The 19786-nt window shown below is 33.7% G+C and overlaps 1 protein-coding gene across 5 annotated transcripts in view; it reads left to right on the top strand.

Annotated features, from left to right (window-relative positions):
- The window catches only part of ZNHIT6 (zinc finger HIT-type containing 6), a 55343-nt gene that overhangs the window by 29175 nt on the left and 6382 nt on the right, over positions 1–19786 (top strand). Inside the window, exons 7-11 of one of the 5 annotated variants that reach the window (XR_001594833.2) lie at positions 285–365; positions 1784–1861; positions 9583–9634; positions 15828–15954; positions 16818–16913. Coding sequence is in view for 4 of the 5 variants with exons in the window: in XM_016128072.2 (XP_015983558.2) it covers positions 285–365; positions 1784–1861; positions 16818–16942 (284 nt within the window). In the remaining variant the exon portion in view is untranslated. Of the gene's footprint in view, positions 1–284; positions 366–1783; positions 1862–4035; positions 9293–9582; positions 9635–15827; positions 15955–16817; positions 16943–19786 lie in introns of those variants that run through there. The other 4 variants (XM_016128076.2, XM_016128072.2, XM_036235875.1 and 1 more) reach the window with 4 other exon arrangements.

Genomic DNA, 19786 nt, shown 5'->3' with positions numbered 1-19786 from the left:
CATCATACGTTTTGTTCATACTTTTATAATTAATTTATAGGGAGCATCTCAAAATACTATTTTTTAAGACTTTGTTACGTGTCTCCAAGAAGTCTTTTTGAGCTGTTTTTCTAAGTAATTTTTGCTTAACAGGACATTATATATCGCCAAAAGTAAAATAAAAACATGATCTGTATTCAGTTAAACAAAAAAAACCACAAGATTTAGTAATTCTAAGTTAACACCTCTAGTAGAAAATTATAAATAATAATATGTTTTATTTTCGTTTTTCATTTTTCGGGAAGAGTGCCAGATGATAAAACTATTAATGAAATCCTAAGACCTTACATTGATCCTGAGAAATCTGATCCTGTAATTCGTCAAAGGTATGTTTTTTAAAAATCGTAACTTTCTAAAATTATTAAAATGTTGAGGTATTTGCTATGTGCATATTTATTATGTAAAGTCGTGACTTTATTGGGATGTTATGTGTCAGTGCCATTTACTTTCTGTCCCATTTTCTTTGTTTTTACTCAAGGCTTTGTCAGTTGGAGACAGTGCTTTTGGATAGTAATAACAGTAGTTAGCACTTACTCTTTATTGTGTTCCAGACTGTCTTTGAAATAGATACTAATAAATTTAATTTTAATTTAATCCTCACATTGAGGTAAATTACTGCTATTATACCCATTTTACAGATGGGGAACTGAGCCTTAAACTGGTTAAGTGATTTCATAGAGCTAATAATCAGGGAAGCTAGGATTTAAACCCAGGCAGTCTGAAGTCAGACTCTGCACTTTTAACCCTTAAACTAAAATGCCTTTCAAGTTGAAGCAAAAACTGAAAATGAAGTGTTTCAGAGTAACTGTTAAAGACAGGAAATCCTGTTTCAGCCAAGTCTCCATAAAACTAAGTAAGATAAACTCTGTTTCCTACCCAGAAATACAGCATGGACAGAAATGATTAACATAGCATGGTGGAGTCAGCAATAAATGTCTAGGTTAGAATAGCTACATCTTTCCATTATTAGATGTGTGATCAGGAGCAATTTACTTTTGGGCCTTAATTTTTCTCCATTATTAAAATGAGATTAATAATATCTGCTAGATGGGGTTGTTATAAAGCTTTAAAGAATTGCATATATAAAGTGCCTAGTGTAGAGCCTAGCACATAGTAGGCAGTGCTTAAAAAGGGAAACTATTGTCAGTTTCTGTCCAGAGTATGTTCCTGGTCAGAAACCCAGCTGACTTTCTTTTCACTAGATGGTACCCGCTAGGGATATGAATGCTTGGTTTGGTTCCCGAGTAACCTGATATTTACAATTTGTGCTGAGTGGATTCTAAAATGTCTGATCCAATTCTAGTTAAATCTCATCATCTACTTTTGATAAAAGGTGGCACCCAGACCGAATCAGATTAACGTCATGTGCCAAACAATGTCTTAGGCCAGGCGTAATAGACAAATGTCTTTCTTTCTAAATACTGATAATCTAGTTATTGGTCATATATTTGGTAATAAAACGAAATGTCTATCACTAAATTAGATACATTAAAAAAATTAAATTGCAAGATTACTGAAATAAGTGTTTCTTAATTTAACTTATTTAATTACACAGAGAGAAGGAAGGTAATTTTTTAAAATTCAGATCCTTGGTTAGAATATATCTTTAACCCTTTTTCTATGCTTGTATAGATGAATTTTAAGTATTATTAGCTACTCATAAATGCTTAATCTTTCATAGACACTATTTTGAAATATATAAAAAATCAGTTTTGCTTCCTTCAATGTAACATTTTTATTTCAGGTTGAAAGCCTACATTCGTTCTCAGACAGGGGTCCAAGTTTTAATGAAGGTTGAATATATGCAGCAAAATTTAGTAAGGTAAAAGTGCTTCCCTCCCCATTTCTTTAAATATTTGTAAATTCTGCAATATAGTTAAGTGGCTCGATTAGCTTAAGTAGCTAGTTATTTCACTAATTATCTGGCTATTAACAAAGCCTAGGCTTTTAAAAATGACTTTCATATTAAAATTTTTAAATAATCGCACTTACAGGATAAATTCTGTTGAAAAATCACCTGGTTAGAATATTTTAAAATAATAACATGTGCAACTAAGAGCTTTCTAAGTTGCATTTTAACTTATTTCAAGAAATATTCTCAGTAACAGAGTTCCAGTTGTTCCAGAATTCTAGTGTTCAACTTGTTGCTTTTGGAAATACAAAAATTCATGTCACCAACTGATCACTGAGTATATTGCAGTGGAAGGAATACTGTGTAGAAATGTGAAGGGAGACAGGTTCTAACAGTTTGATTTGAGAAAATTCTTAAATCACCAGACTCTGTTCCTTCCTTACAATGGAATGAGAAGACAACATAAACGATTTCTGAGAGTCTCTGCAAAGTTTGCTTAAGTGCCAGTTATGTCAGCCTACGGAATTACAAAACACTGATCTTTTAAGAACTGTAATTTTCGTCCCCTGTTTTTACTGTTTAATTAACAAAACTACTATATCTTATTCAGACTAATTCTGATTGGCCTTGTCTGTAATTTGATTTCCTAATATGGCTTAGTCCAAGCTGTGAAAGCAGAGCTGAGATTGAATTGAACCCTGCTCCCAATTATCTTAACTTGAGTAAATTACAAAACCTCACTTGCCGTAGTTTTCTCATGTCCAACATGGGGATGGTAATGATCATTATGATTGTCATGACAAATTAAGATAATTCATTTAGCACACGCTTTTATTATTACTACTATGACTATTATTATTGCTACTACTACAGATAGATGGATTCTTACAGAAGGTCTACACATGAGATTATAAGACATTGATAGCTAAGAATGAATCTAAACACCAAATATTGACCACTTTTCTTACCAACATTTCTCAGATTTTCCAAGATTTATATTATTATCATAGTTCATTGATGCAGCTTTTGAGTTTTCTGTCACATAGTCCTTTTCCTAGACTTATTAATTCAATGTACTTACATGTAGTTCACACTTTAACTCCACTCTTTGCCCCAAAAGATTTGGGGTCCCAATCAACTTGACCATGGTCACCTTATTGACCTAATCTATTAGCCAGATAATTAAGCTTCTTTATCAAAGTTAAGGAAAGCAACCTTTCATTTTGGTACAACTCCTAAGAACAAAAGTTTTTGATTTTTCGTTTTTGGTTTTTTATGGATGTTTGTTTGTTTGTTTCTATTTTTATTTCCTTCATTACCTGAAAGAGACAGTTTGTTATAGTTCCATTTTAAGTCGAGGGAAATTGGGCTGTGGCCAGTGAACAAATGTGCCAGCTCACTAAACCAGTTAAACATGACTCTTCTGCAAAATATCTTCTTCCAGAATTCAAGAAAAACAAAATTGTATGTGATAAAAGGTAAAGTTAGGATACTGAGTATTTTGAAGTCTATAATAGAGGACAGACTACTTCGACCCAGATAGCATTCATTTTTAACTTGGAAATGTGTACTATAAATTCATGAAGAGGCAGAGGGGGTGGAGATCTCAGCTTGTCTTAGCAGACTTGGTTTTCTAGGAGTGTGGCAAAAATTCATGACGTGATCCAGAGAGTAGTCGGGAAAATCATTTCATGCAATTGCAAAGAAAGAAGCCAGGATACATAAAGACCAGAACACAGGAAGGTACCAGTCAGATTGGCATGGCTTATTTTAACAAAGAGCCAAAGAGGGTAAACCTGAACCAAAAAAAAAATCAGAGAAATGCACCGAAATGAAGGTCAGATGTTTGTATTCTAGGCACTCAATTTCTCTGTGTTTCATTTTCCTTAGGTCCTTTACTTTCTTTTATTTTATAACCTCTTGTCTTTAGGAATCCAGAAAGGATCAAAGCTGGGCCTTAGGTTAATCTTTATCCCCAAAGAGGAGGGAATGATAGATTAATGAGTAAAAGGTGACTGATGTAACTGTAAGGAACACCTAGAGTGGGTGCTTTTGGTACTAAACCTGAACCAGAGTGAATAACATGAAAAGTACTTTGACACTATCTATGTAGAAAACCTATCTTTGAGATTTCTGCATTTGAGTTGTTTACTTGAACTCGATGTGATATATGAAAATACCAAAGAAGAGAAAGAAGGTTACAACCCAGGACCAGGAATTTTGGATTTAAAAATTGCCACCCTATTTAACTTTGAGTAGCAATGGAATCACTTTAAGTAAGTAATGTCAGAAACTGCAGTTGAGGTAGCTTTTATCTTGAAGGTGGACCTAAGGTTTGGTACATCCTTATATTTCTGATTAAGTCAGCCTTAAGATATAGTTATCCTAATTTCTACAAAACTTCCCAGTGTTATATTTCCTAATTATAAATAATGAAATTAGATATTATGGGAGTATATTTAGAAATAGATTTTTATTTTTTTAATTAAACATTTTAAACTACAACATTCTTTAGATAATACATTCATAGGTAGGCTAGGATGAGCATTTACATTTGATTATATACCTAATTACAGTTATAGTTAAAGGAAAGTACATTCAGAAAACATCTAAGTAAGATTATTATAGGTTATAAAATGTTAGGTTTCTAATTTAAGATAATCATGCTAAATAGGAGGATTTTATTATTTCCTGAAAAGTGCTTAGAAGGCAGAAACATGTAGTTTCCTTGTGCTTGTTTGATTTTAAATGTATCCTACGATTTATAGTGACTTAAGAGTAAAATCTTTTTACCAAATACTTGATGTCGCCAATTTTCAACTGGTTGTGTTTTCCATTCTTTGAGGGCTCATTACAGTTGTCTCAAGATATACCTGATCAGTTAGAGCCATCTTAAATGTTTCCAGGATTTAGCTTTGTCCTACACAACTTTTATATTTAGATTTCAGTGATCATGAACATATGTCTAACACTAAACTCAGCACAAATCCTGCTAATCTGTTTGGAAGTTTTCTCTCCAGAATACACAAGGTTTTAATTTGCATATTCGTATTAAAGCTAATATGGCTTCTTAAGTAAAATCATTTCTTCATTTAGCAAACCTGTGGTGGGTACCCACTATGGTAGAGGTACTGTTATAGACGTTAGGGTAATATCAGTAAAGAAAACCGTTTCTGCCCCTATGGAGCTTACATTCCCTGTGGGGAAGAATTCATATAAGGTGCTCGTATTAGCAAAGCCACACTTGCCCTCTTGCCACATCATCTCTTTCCAGCTTTCTGTTCTCAGAAAGTAAATGAATGGTTTTATAGCAGAGAAGCCTGCAGTGATGATGTCAGGCACCATCACAGGCAGCCATTGCATTGCTGCTCACTTGAGTTATTATTATGAGATGAATTTAGAATTATTCCCAGCTTCGATACTGTTCATTCATTTGTAATTTCCCAAACCTATTATATTTTAGGTCATACGTTTACTTATTAATGGAATTATCTATTTTCATAAAGAAATTGAAATACATTTTCTGTTTTTTATGTTTGCTGCTTTGATGTGTTATATAAGATCCTGGTTTTGATAAGGATGTGGTTTAAGTTTTCGTGAGATTCTTTTCAAATTTATTCAGAAACCATTAATTAAGCACATTTAATCTTCTATGCAAATAAATAAAATTTAGAGTTTTTACAAGACTTAATAGGGTACAGTTCTGTTGTAGTAAGGAAAACAAATGCAAACCAAAAGTAACTGAGGTTCCTGGCATAGATCTGTTTACCGAGAGATGGAGGTAAGTCCTGAAGAGGCTTTAGGGCATGTTGAGTTTCACATAGAAGTGACATCATTTTCAGAAACATTATTTTCAAAAAGAATGGTCTTTCTAGACTAATCCTTTATTATTAGGATTCCTTCAGAGTGAACTTACAGTTCCAGTAAGAAATATTTGTATTATTTTTCCAGAATACATAATCTATAGAGAGATCGACCTTACTTTAAAAGGTTCTAGACTACACTTTGTAGACCAAAAGTCTCACCATTACAAATACTAAATTAAGCCATGGCTTCTCAAACCTAACCCAAAATTATGAGATATTTGAAATAACCTTCTTCATTTTATTCAAAATCTACATCAAAGTAGTTTTTGTTTTTGTTTTTGTTTTTTATAAAATCAAAATAATGTTATAACTTTGACACAAACCTTGGAAAGTTCCTAAGCCTCTGTTTTCCCACCTGATAGTGGGGATAAAGACAGAAACAATACTGCATTGTTGTGAAGATTATTTGAGATAATGTAGATCAGCTACTTAACACAGTGCCTGGCAAATAGCAAATCACTCTTAGTAAATATGTTATTTCTCTATTATGAAGTGCAACGTCCAGGTCAACATCTTACTGAATTAACTCAGTAAAGATGAGTTTTTGTTGTTCTTTCAATCTTAGAGATCACTTAGTAAAAGGAGGAAATAGGTTTAAAACAAAAAGCTCCATATGTGCTGGCAGTTAACTATATTATGCATTACCTTTTTAAAAAATGACAGCTTCTTTCAGCCAAATCATTTCTTATGCTCCTCTACATTCAGTATTAGCTTTACTCGCAAGATACCAAATCATTATTAGTTTACATTTCTTTTGAGATAAATGGGATATTGGAAGAATATGAAGTTTCAAGAGCTTGTTTATTTAAGGTTTTGTTAACTGTTATTTGTGTGCAAATGACTCCTAAATCTAGATATATTTTCAGTCTTTCTTCCTAGCTCCAAATCCTTTTTTGCAGCTGTCTTCACTTACACATCTCATTAAATCTTAAACTCAACATGTCTAGATCTCATCACATCATTTCTGATTTTATGTGTGGGTGTGGGTGTAGGTGTGGGTGTTGTTTTAAATAAAGATTAAATGGGCTGATTATGTCCCTGGCATCTAATAAGCAATCAGTGAATGTTTATACTCATTCCTTGTTGTTGGCATTGTCATTCTTCTAGTAAGCGAGGTGTAAGACCTTGGAGCCATCTTTCACTTTTCACTTGCCATCTTATCTACATGGTTGGCCTCCATAATGAGTTTTCTGTATGGTCTGCCTCGCTTCTCCACTCTTCTGAGTAGAATGTTGTTCATCAGTTTCTACAGCGGAGCCTATCCCTTCCTCCCTAACTGGAAATAATGTTTTATCCTTTGAGCTTCAAAAAATGTTTTGTATTGCAATCCTATCTTATGTTTTATCCCAATAAAATCTGTCCCATATAATGGTAAACTCCTTTTTGAAGACAATGGCTGCTTTAGGCTTTTTCATTTTTGTATTTCCTACAGTGCTGAGTTAGTGACGTTCCCATAGTAGGAGTTCAGTCTTAATTTTTTAATAAGTAATGTCATGATTCGCCGAAACAATGTATGCCTGATATATGATAGGTGTTAATTCCACTTTAATACTCTAAAGCACAGTTTGTACAACCTTTTCTGTAACTGGCCCAAGTATTTTTGGCTTTGTGGGTCATACAGTAACAGTTGTCAACTCTGCCATTGTAGCACATAAGCAGCTATAGGCAGTACATAAATAAATGGATATGACCGTTCCAGTGAGGCTTTATTTACAAAATCAGACAGTTGGCTAGATTTGCCTGCTGACCATAGTTTGCCAAGCCCTGCCCTAAAGGATTTTTTTTATTGTTCTGCCCTAAAGGATTTTTTTTATTGTTCATTTGTGACTTTATATCATTTAACCAGTTGGGGGCTTCAGTTCTCTGTATGTAAAATAGAAATTGAGAGAGAGAAAGAGGGAGAGGTTGAGAGCTACTGAGAGATATAACAGTTGCCGAGTATACTTTAAAGTTCCTTCAGAGAACGTAGCACCTGCTCACAGGACAAGCTTTTTGATATATAAACTTGACCTAAGGTATCAATGGATTAAGATTGCTCAAATCTGTATTTTTCACAGTGCTAAACTCTAGGGATACATAGACATATAAAAGACTACACCTCAAGGAGGGAGAGCTATATGGTAAATGCTGTAGTAGATATGTATTTGATAAATAAGGCGTAACAGGTACCCAATGGAAGGGATGGGCATCTCTGCATGGACATTCTAGATTGTTTTTTTTGTTGTTGTTGTTGTTTTTTTTTACCTTCACTCTAATTGGCATATAAAACCAAGAGTTTAGATTTTAAACCCAAGCCAAATTAAAGCATTATCTAGGCTTTGATTTAATGAACATCACAGATTATTACTCTTTTTGAGGCTACTTCTCTATTGTACTTACATGGATTCTGTTGTTTTTTACTATGCTAGTTGTGATTAATAATTTTGGAACACTTTTTTTTTTTTTAAGCAAAAGCATTAGCTATTTCTCTTGGATGATTTAATTTCCATGCTGAGAGATTTTTTTTTTTTTTTTTTTGACATTAAGATTGCTTTACTTCCTTTGGATTTGTAACATGAACTATTTTAAAATTTTTACTGTGAAATTACGAGAAGATACTTTTTCCTATGACTTTTTAGAGAAATTAATTTTGTCTTGTGTAAAGGCCTCAAGTGAGACCCACCTGACCTTGTTTTGGCTTTGCTGATACCCACCCACCAGCAAGCAAAAACCCTCTTCTACCTTAGAGCGCAGCTGACCTCCCGTTTCAGGTTACTTATTCAGATTCTGACTTCTAAACTGAACTGCCTGCAAGATACCACCTCTCAGATATAGTTGATTCTAAGAGCCTGGTCTCTTGTCCACCTCGCCTCCTAGTTCTAACAAATCCCTCCTTGCTTTCACCTAGCTCACAGGCCTAGTAGATTTCCAATTTACCCTCAGGAGTTCTGGTTCAGCCATCTTACATAGGACCTAGAAAACTGCATTTTTTACAGTCTCTGCCTCCTAAGGACTCTGATAAAAGTTATTCCTGGGACTACACTTTGAGGAACACTGGCTAAGGTAGTAAATTCCTTAAGGAAGTATTTGGTAGATGTTTATTCAATTTAGTTATTGAAGTTGTATAAAGAAATATGGCATTTTATATTAGGACAGTATTTAGATTCTAGTATATTTAGTTAAGAGTGATGTAACAGTTTCATTTTAAATCATCAGTATTTATAGTATGCCATTAATTATGTTCTTTGTATCTATTTAAACTTGTGAGTAAAGATTTAAGTGAAATTTTGGATGTCTGTTAATTTTTTTATTTTTTTAATTATAGTGATCTGCACTATATTAATGCAGGACAAGGCAGATTTCCCCGAGTAGGCGGGGAGGCCAAGCCCTGTACTGAGAAGAAGAGAGTACTTTGGCGGAGGTCGTAGAAAAAATTCACACACGCCAAAAGTTAGAGTTAAAGGAAAGTTTATTAGAAAAGGGGTAACACTCCACAGACTGAGTGTGGTCTCCTCTCAGAGGCAGAGAGTGAGAGGGACAGTGAGAGAGAGACAGTAAAGGCACTGAGTGGGACCCTGAGTGTTCAGGGAAGTCAGTTTATATCATTCTTTAGTTCCCATTTCCTTCCATATAGACAAACAGTGAGGAAGGGGAAGAGTACATGGCATGGAAAAGGTAAGAATATGTAGAGTGAAAGACCTGCTAGCAGTTCCCAGGCTTTAATCCATGGGTTCCCCAAGGTTTTAGCCACAGGGGATGACTCTTGTTTCCTGTTTTCTCTTCACAGGTATGGGGACTGGGTTGGGTTGTTAGCAATCCCAGCAGAAATCTTCCTTTGTTCTGCAGGTGCTCTCCTGGTCTGGCTGCAGGGTTGATCAGCATATTGGAGTCACTGATGGTAGCTTGATTAATATTTTAATTCTCTTGCTCCTTCTCTAAGTAATGTTAGTTTCAGGTATACAACATAGTGAGTAGACATTTATAAACCTTACGAAGTGATCACCCCGATAAATCTAGTACTGGTGACACCATAAATAGTTATTACAATATTATTGACTATATTCCCTGTGCTATACTTTACATCCTCATGACTGTTTTGTAACTACCAATTTGTACTTCTTAATCCCTTCCCTTTTTTAACCCACCCTTCCACCCCCCCTCACATCTGGCAGCCATCAAAATGTTCTCTTTTAGATGTCTGTGTTTTAAAATGTATAAAAGTATTGTGTTTTTCAAAATATTTTGTGTTTGTGTTTCATATAAGCAAAAAAAATGTGAATACCCTGAATAAGTTTTCCCAGGTACACATACAAAATATTTTCTGCAAGGGTGATTTAAAATCAAGGTTAAATCTAGAGACTAATAGGTGTCTTTATGGAACATAGTGAGTATTAATGACAAGCCGTATTGCGTGCCTTCTCTTTTTTTTAGGTACTCTTAAGTATTTTATATACATTATAATTATGTTATATTATACATTATAAATTTGTGATAATTGCATAGAGAGCCCTGCCTATAGCGTTGTAACTACTAAATGGTGGAAACTAGATCCAAAACTAGGCCTGCTTGCCTCCAAAGCCTTGATACATTCTTTGCAATATAGCACATGCTTCTCAGGACCATAAATGGCCATAATGTATGTGAAACTTAACTCCAGTTCTTTGTTAGGGCTTTCGGGATTGCTGATTATTTTTCAAAGTGAGTATATGCTCAAAATGGTATTAACCTTTGTTCGTTCACATTTTGGAACAAAGGAAGCAAGAAATCATTTTATAACCAGAAAAATGTTAAAATCAACCTGATGAATGTCCACACATATGAAAGAAATACGTAGAGGAGGCATTAAATATTTTTATCGTCTCAGAGATGACACATTCAGCGATGGAATGGGTTTCCTATGTGGCAACCTGCTTGAGGCAGTTTTGTGATAAGAATTGTAATCTTTGCTTGAGGGAAGCTGAAGCTCAGCTAGTTGGCACAGCTGGGTGAGTATTGATAAGACAATGCAGGCACAGCCATTTATGTTTCAGTAGCTGTGAACTTAAGAATGTAACATCAAGTTGAGAGTTAAAATATTTCCCAAGTTTTTAGAAAAAAACTCATTTTATATTTCACATAATTCCCTTAACCCCAATAATCAAAATAGTATATACTCGAAAGGAGAGCATCACTGTGGAAATTGTAGGTTTTATAATCTGCTGAGAATTTGACCATCATATCACTTTGGATCTACTTCAGTTAATCAACTAAATGTATATACTCTAGCTATGTTACATAACAATTTGTAACCAATTTTATATACTCTTCAGATAGAATAATAACATGAATACTCAGAATTTCTAGATGATTCAGATTTTCATTTTAGCCAAAAAGCTTCAACCTCCTCCCCAACCAGACATTTCACTGCAATTTATTCTAAGTACCAAAACCAAATGAATTCTGTATGTATTCTCGTATCCACTCTACTCTGTTCTCTAGGCACTTAGCTTGTTTCTGACTCTCTACTTTGTACATATACTTCGTTGCTAGAAAGGCTTCACTTTTTTCACCTGTAGTGAATACCTAATAGTTCACCATTGTATTCCCAGTGCTTAGAATAGTGTCCGGTTCCTGGTAGACCTCAGAAAAATATGTGTTAAGTGAAGAATAAGCTAACAAGCAATCAGTCAAGTGAAGGAACTCAAAAGATCTGCTTTATAGTCCCAACTCTGCATCTCCTTGACTGACTCTGGGTAATATACTTCTCAGAGCTTCAGTTCCCTCACCTGGAAGACAAAAAAAGACTAGTAGTTCTTGATAAGTCTAAAATAATATAATTCTATGATATAGTTAACTTGTGAACTATTTAACCTTTAAGCAAATATTTCTCTGGTGAACCTAATTATATTTTACAAAGCAGTGCTTCCTAATAAAGATTAAAGATGTAAGAGTCTACTGATCAGACTCTTGCATTCAGTTTAGCACCAGAGGAGACATATTTTGTTAACAGTAAGACTAATATTCACTATGTTAATTAGAAAATCAATAGAGAAAGAAGGATTTTAAGAACCAATTAAGGAGGAGGTAACTAGGTTTAGCAAATGAAATGCCTAGATATTGAAAGCACTGTGCAGCCTGAAAAAATACTTGGAGGTAGGTAGGGAACAAGAGAAAATGTTTACTGAGTATCTACTTCAGATTTCTGTTATGACACCTGTCCCATTGATATATGGTAGTTATTTATGACTGACACCCCCAGTAAACTATGGAATTTATTTCTATGAACCAGCGATAAGATATTGGAACCCAAGCTTTCTGAATTTAAAAGTAATTGAGCTTACTAGTGAGGATAAGAAAAGACCTAATAAATGACATCTAGGACATGTAAGAGCCTTATAAGGCCCTCTTTAAGACATGTTTTAAAATGTATAATTGGTCACTTTATTTTACCACATCCCAAAGCTTTTATATAATGGATAGAGTAGGGTCATTCAGTGCAGTTCTGAACTGTTGGCTTTCTGAATGGAGACATATATCTGCACTAACCAACTCATGACTGATGCCCCATATCAAGCATCTGTAGCCCTCATCTACATGCATACATTAAAGTCCCAAACAGAACAAAGTGCAGCAAACTGTAACTCAATGCTATATATTTTTTAATTTGAAAACTAAAAGAGATTAGGTAAGACATTTAACTTTGACAAGATCTGTTTGTAATGTAACTTGGGCAGTATTAGTTGCAAAAATTGTACACAGAGGAGTTTTTGGAGAAATTTTTAAATTGTCTGACCCCTGTACTTAATTTGATTTTATATATGTTAGTTTGAGTTTATCTTTTTTCCTCCTATTCTGGGCCTTCATTAACAACCTGGTTTCTTTTCATTTGGATTTTGAAAGCTAGTTTGTTCACTTAATCCATTCTCTTTCTACTCTTAAAATAATGTTAGTACTTTTAAGTTTGTGTTATTTTAAAGGAATTCGATAAGTGTGAATCTAAAGCATTTAGTTGATAATTGATTCAGGAACCTTACCGAATTCAGTTATGGAAGGATGAGCCATATTTTAAAAACGCGAAGCTATCAGATAACCATAAACCAATGTATATTAAGGTTAATTTTGTTAAACAGCCAAAGATTCACTTTATACATTTGGAATCAGTTAGTTGCACTTCTAACCCAGAAACCTAGGTTGAGAAATAAATAAAACGACTATTAAGGGTATAGTTAAGTGCTACCTTTGGCAGATAAATATCAACACTTGGAGAATTTTAGAACTGAAGGGGTCTTGGTGAACACCTTATCCAGTGACCTTATTTTATGGTAAAAATTTCTGTAACCAAGGGACTGCTATTGTATTGTTAAATTTGGAGAATATTCAAATTTAATTTTAGTATTTTTTAGGGGATGGAGAGGTAAACTCAAAGGGGTGTCAGTGATCACATGGAAAATAAAGTGGCTCGTGACTCTTAATTCTCTTGTCTCCTCCTGAGTTATGAGAAGATTTTTGAAAATCCTAATTTCCTAATAAAATGCAAAGAAAGAAGTTCAAGGACAAGGCCGGTTTCTTTGAAAGTTGGTAACAGAGCCAAGATTAAAAGCATACCCTTGAGTATCGAGATTTTTATTTATATAATGTCAATCCCTGTAACACCTGTTTAGCCTACTGAGCCATGCTGCCCTTCAAATGCCCCTGTGAAGCTGCCTGGATCAGGGTCAGCTAGCAAGGCCGTGAGGGTAAGCAAGTGAAATAACAAGAGGAAATGTCTGAGAGGGTCCCTAAGGATGAAAGAAGAGACAAATGTTGGTGTCTTAATTCTTGTAGGCTTAAGTAGTTTGTCTTATGGTAGCAGAGCCATTCTACTAATGGGAACACCAGAGTTCATGTAAATTTAAAAAAAAAAAAAAAAGATACAGCTGTCTCTTAGGATTCAGCGACTTAATGGCTTTCAAAGGAGATAGAGTCTAAATGCTTTAGGCGGTGCCAAGCTGGACTATATAACTTGCTCAAAGTAATAGAAACAAACAAAGGACCGTTAGCCTCTTAGAAATAAATGTGATACCAAATAATGGCTTTAAGGTTGTATTGAAAGTCACAAGCCTACATTTATAATGTAAAATGTGTAAAAAAGGAAAATATGTGTTTCAGTCCTTACATAATAAGTGCCATTCTTTGTTACTAAAGAAATTCATTGACTTTGTCCACAGCTGAAGTTTCTATAAGAATGTGTCATTACTTTATGTAAAACCATCCGCATGGCTTAAGTAAATGAACTAACTGTTTCTATGCTCTGAAATGATACTGTCATTGTCTCCATTTTCAAGCATGGAAAAAGGGATTAGAGAAGTTAACTAACTTGTTCAGAATCACAGACCAGTAAGTGATGGAGCCGCCACTTTTAACTCTGAGGGTTGGACTCCAAACACAAGCAACAAAAGTTACTGCTCCATTTAACTAAACCCTTTTAAGTTCACAAAATGTTACCCCATATGTGTTTGATAGCCTTCCTTTGTAAACAGTTTATATAATTTACTTTTTTTAATCATCAGCAAATTTCAGTAGTAGAATAAGAGTAACTGCTAGTAGTAACAAAAATCAAAGATTCAGAATTTCAGCCAGAAGATTATCTAGTGAAGTCTGACTTCTCCGATTAACAGACTGGAAGGCTGAGGCTCAGAAGCTTACTGACACTCGATGCAATGTTATAGTAATTAGATGTTTGCAGCATTTTCGGGTAAACATTAAATAAAACTCAATGGTCCTAATCAGAACCACACAGCATACCAGATTTTAATTGCATTAAAATAAAAGGTTTTAAAAATAATCATTATAAATTCTTATAAAATTTGCATCATAAGTGCTTTGTGCAGAGCCTGCTTAGCATATAAAATAGGGACTAATTTTTTTTTTAATTTAGCAAATGTAATCATTATAGTTTTAAGATTAAAATAATATATAACTTATTACATGGTAATTTTTAAATATCTCTAAATGTTCCTTCCTCTGCTGGCAACATATTTTATACTTTATCTGCAGAAAAATCTTAGGTTTTGGTTACTATGTGGCTTTTGAAGATTTTTTTTTAATTGCTCCAGCTTTGGAAATCTAGAGAAACCTAACATAGATTTAATATTATGAAAATAAATAAAATACCTAAAACATTAACTGTACATTGAAAATTACCAAAAACTGAGCTAAGTGGGAAACATTCTCTTATTTGAGAAATTTCTCTTAATAGAAGCCTTATGATTCAATTTAAGTGCATAGAAGATACAGTACTACAAGTAGGATACCATTTGTAGGATACCATTTGAAAAGTCCCTATTCGAGAATTCAAGTATTTGTTTTTTCCTAAGAAAAATTTAGTTACATCCATTTTATATTTCGCTTTATATGTTAATCTTATACTTTGATACCGAATTCAATCTCATTTTTCTCTTTTGTATAATTACTGCTTTCTTTAAAAAAAAAAACATACTGCTTATTTCAAAGGGAAATAATGTTTAAAAGATGTGAAGCACTTAATCCCTGAATGCTGGAACCACTTTTAAAGTATTGTAAGCACATCTGTGTTACATTACACAGGAAAAAGAATGTATACGTTTTGTGGCCTATGGGCACTAGGGTGGTTGGTTTAGGAAGACTGAGTATTTTGCATTTCAGGTTTCTTTTTAACATAAAAAGTATTCCGTGATTCTAAAATGAAGAATTTCATTTCAGGGGTGGGTGGGGTCTGTGTTTAGGCAAACATAAGTAGTTTTGGTTTTACAGTTTTTCTCTCACTTGTCACCTACTTCTTTAAAAGAAATCAGTTTATACGATGGGCTTGAGTTTGAATTTTCTTAGGCACTTCTGTTTTCCCTTATTTGACAACTATGCATGGGACAAACTGAGAACACAAAGAAATCACCACACCAGTTCTTAGTGTGCTACATGTCTCAGTCAGCTGTGAGTTTGGAGCAAATAATTTGTTACTGACTAAGAAATATCAAAGTTTGTGAATGATATAGTCTTAAAATAAAATTACAGAAGATTTGCATGTATCCCAGTGATAACTTCACCCCTGGTGGTGGGGGAGAGGATTTTTGTTTTGTTTGTTTGTTTTTGAGCAGGAGAAAAAAGGATGGAGTTACAGCTGTCAGGCTGAGTTTCCCCTTGGATGTGTGTTGTGCATGTGAATTACCATCTATCATTGGTAGAGATGGAGAAGAAAAGTTGGAGAATTTCTGAGCTACACAGGTGGACTTATTCTCTACTTTTCCCTCTTTAACATGATATGATATTCACATGCCAACATATTCCCATATGCAACTCCTAGTGAGCTAGGTGAAATTCCACCCCTTTCTCTCCTACTCTAGAAAGCAAGCAAAGGGGAATGCATTTTTAATCAACTCAGGTTTGTTTTTTTTTTAAGTAATGACTTGAGAATTTCACACCTTAAGGAATATAAGCATGTAATTACCTGTGACACAGGTGACAATTATGATATCATAACTGATAACTCCATATTTCTTAAATTTGGTGCTTTTGCCTCATTCAGAAACTCAAACCTAGTTTTTAAAATTTCAAAATAATGGAAAGCCAAATATAATTGTATGTCAATATAAATTCTGGAAACTATAATTAAAATAAACTTTTTATAAAAGTATTTTCGTAGCCAGTTATTTTACTGCACTATGTTACTAGAAATTATTTATCGTGAGATAGTGTTTATTTCTCTTTTAAGGCTCAAACTAAGTATATTTGAGGAATTTGAATTTTAGGTAGTTATCATTGTATCTAAAAATTTTATGATATCTTAAACATAGGTATTATGTAAAAGTCTATATTCTTTACTTGATTTGAAATGAATGACTCATTCTAGAGCTTCCCCAAGATCAAATTATTGAAATGCTTTTGATTTAGTTTTAGAACCTCTAAATAATAGTTTTTTTACCTGTTTTTTTTTTTTTAGAGGTATTAAACTTACTGTTATAAGGATATAGCTACTGAATTAATATCATTTGTTTAAAAATATTTTAATGTATGGGACTCATTTTATTTATGAGTAATTTTTAATATTAAGAATGTGTTTATTTTTGTTTTGATTTTTTTATTCTAAGATACTATGAACTGGATCTTCACAAAAGTCTCCTTGACAATTTGAAGAACAAAGTGATCATTGAGTATCCAACATTACATGTGGTTTTAAAAGAATCTGGTAATGACATGAAAGTTCTTCACCAAGGTAAGTGTAAATTTGTTCCTGTAATGCTCAGAATAACTCTAGTGAAACTGAAGCAATTATGACTGTATTTCTTTATACATGTGTTTTCCCACTATATTTGCACACTTAACTGAATTTACTCTGTAGCTACAGTTAATACTGTAAACAACCAAATAAATGAACTGCTACTTCTGTCCAGTTTGAGAGCACGTAAGCTTATACTATTAATTTAAAACGAATGAATCAGTTTGAATATCTGTCTGTAAAAGGACATTCTCTGCATTATTGGAGTTCTATATGTTTTTAACTTCTTTTAAGCTAATAGTCTTTAATTAATAGTCTGTTATGATCAGATAAATTTACTCCCTAGTTAAAACTCTTTTTTTAGAGAATCTTAAAATGAGGTATTACAAAACATTTTTAGTCTCCTACCTTATAGAAAGGGAAATGTTGCAAGGAACATTATGTTTAAAATTTGTACTATATTTAGAATAATATGTCATAAGGATCAAGTGCTATTGTCTGGACCTTTTATCTCCTTTTATTTTTAAACCCACTGTTTTTATTTCTTTGATTTCGTTTCCTTGGCTGTATTCCTTGACATTTTAGTGATTCTTTAAAAGTTAATATTTTTCCCTTTTTGTTAAGAGAGTTGAGAGGAAGTATTAGAACTGGAAGTGGTGTGTGTAAAAATTTAGTTTATAGAATGACTTATCTGTATTTTCAACTACTGATTAAAGTAAGCTAATTGTGTTTCTGAATGCAGATTCTAGAGGATGAATAAAATCCAGAAATTACTTTTAAAAAGGGAGTGAGAGTGGTTACCTTCACTCAAAACCATTAGATACCACTTTCAGCTAAGAATTATGAGTACAAGCCAAGTTTCATTGTAACAAATTCGAGAGGATCATAAAATCCTTGGATTGGATTGAATTCTATTTTTTAAGATAATATTATTTGAAATATATGGCTCATGTGTTGTTATGCCAGCATTATAGACTGTTACAGCCAGTAACTTTTGTTGTAAGGTGTTCTCTGTATGTGTAATAGCTTTTTTTCTTGGTGAAAGTTAATAGAAAAGTTATTGCCCAAGTGGCCAAAATATTGTCAGAGCACAATTTGAAACTAGATTTTTAATTAGCAAGCATGAACTTTCTAATTAGCAAATGCAGGTTTCTAAATCTTGAGGTTAAATCTTGACTTTATATTGTTCACAATTTGAGAATATCCAATTTTATTTTCTCAAATTAGAAATTTCAGTTTTAAAGGAGCAGTTTCACGGTTTTTAAAGCTTTGTAAAACCTTACTTTTTCCTTAATATAATTCACATAGCTCTCTCTCTAAATGTTGGTTTCAGGGAAAGTTGTTTAGTAATATGGGTTACTGGCCAGGGCAAACATTGTCTATGTAAATAAACATAGCACACACAGCTCCTCTTTCACCTTGTTTAGGAATGCACATTGAAGTAAGGCTTCCTGTAACGAAGCAAAAAGAAAAGGCTATTTTTGTAGTGTACTTGGAACCATATTAAATAAAATTTGCCATTTTTTGGTGGATATATGATATTAAACTTATTTACAGGAAGCACAAGTGACTCATGTTTTCACTAGAGAGGATCATTTAGAGCTGCTATAGCAAAGAATTAAAGAGGATCTGAGAAGATTTTAAGGACCCATACTAGTGTTGTCACATCATAAATACACATACTTTAAAAATAATGCCAGGTCTTCCTGGACATGCATTTCTTTGTGTAAGCGCTTGAAGGTGTCTGTTTTTCTGTACCTTCTCACAGCACTGGATATTCTGCAGGGTGGTCCCTTAATGCAGGAGAGGGATTATATAAGAACAGGGCATTTTCTTTGGAAAGCCTTGACATTCTTTTACTCTCTGGAGCCAAAAAGTTGGATTTTAATCTTGAGTTCACAGCACAAGGTGTTTCTCTTCTAGTTTGGGGAAAATGTGTTTCTGGGCTGAGATTCAGTAGTTTTCACAGTTGATGGTTGTTACAATGTTTGCCATGATTGTAGATTGCCATAATTTTGTTTTTCAAAAGCGTACCTGTATTGATGGGCAGTAAGCAAGTTTTGTTTGTCGGCTTGCATTCCTTTTAAGGAATGAAAAAGATTGACTATAAAAGGTTGAAAGTTAAGGTATCCCACTACCTTAAATTGGAAATGTAGAGTACTGATCATCCATCTTGTATCAATCCAGTCCGAAGTGCCCAGAATGATATTACTAGCTTCACAAGGCCTTGTTTGCCAAAATTAGCTGGTAGATTAGATGACTTGGTAAGAGTATGCTGCATTTCAGTATAGGGAATAAAGAATGAAACTCCACTAAAAGAAAACTGGGCAACTTTAATAAGCAAAGAAAGGGAAAAGTCTTCCCCAGCTGCAATGCCAAATAGTACAAAGCCCTATAAATTTAAAAATACCAGCAAAATATATTTCTCTGTTGTTCCAAGATAGCTCAAAATTAGAAAACGTTTCTAACTTTTCTAACCCAAAATCGATTACTTGAATTAGTGAAAGGAAAATACCTGGCATAGCAGCTATTCATGCATCAGTCTGTTTTGGAGCCAATGAATCCTTTCATTCATCTTATCCATTCTCCCTCCCTCTGTTCTTCCCCTCATCCCTCCTTACTTCTCTTGTCTTGCTTTCACTTTTAGTGTGTGTGCGAGGTAAGGGCTGGGCTATGGGGATAGATCTCAGGCACAGGAACACAACGTAAACTTTACAGTGCAACAGGCACCATATTAGAGTTTGCGTAAAATGCAGAGAACGAAAAAAAAAACTAACTTGAAATATTGTGGAGATGCCTGAAGGACTCTGCTAGGGGGGTTATAAAGTTCCACAAGGGTTG

Source organism: Rousettus aegyptiacus, unplaced genomic scaffold (assembly GCF_014176215.1).
Source record: "Rousettus aegyptiacus isolate mRouAeg1 unplaced genomic scaffold, mRouAeg1.p scaffold_m13_p_1, whole genome shotgun sequence".
Classification (NCBI taxonomy): Eukaryota; Metazoa; Chordata; class Mammalia; order Chiroptera; family Pteropodidae; genus Rousettus; species Rousettus aegyptiacus.
Note: the sequence above shows the minus strand (reverse complement) of the source record. Positions and strands in the feature narration are given on the sequence as shown.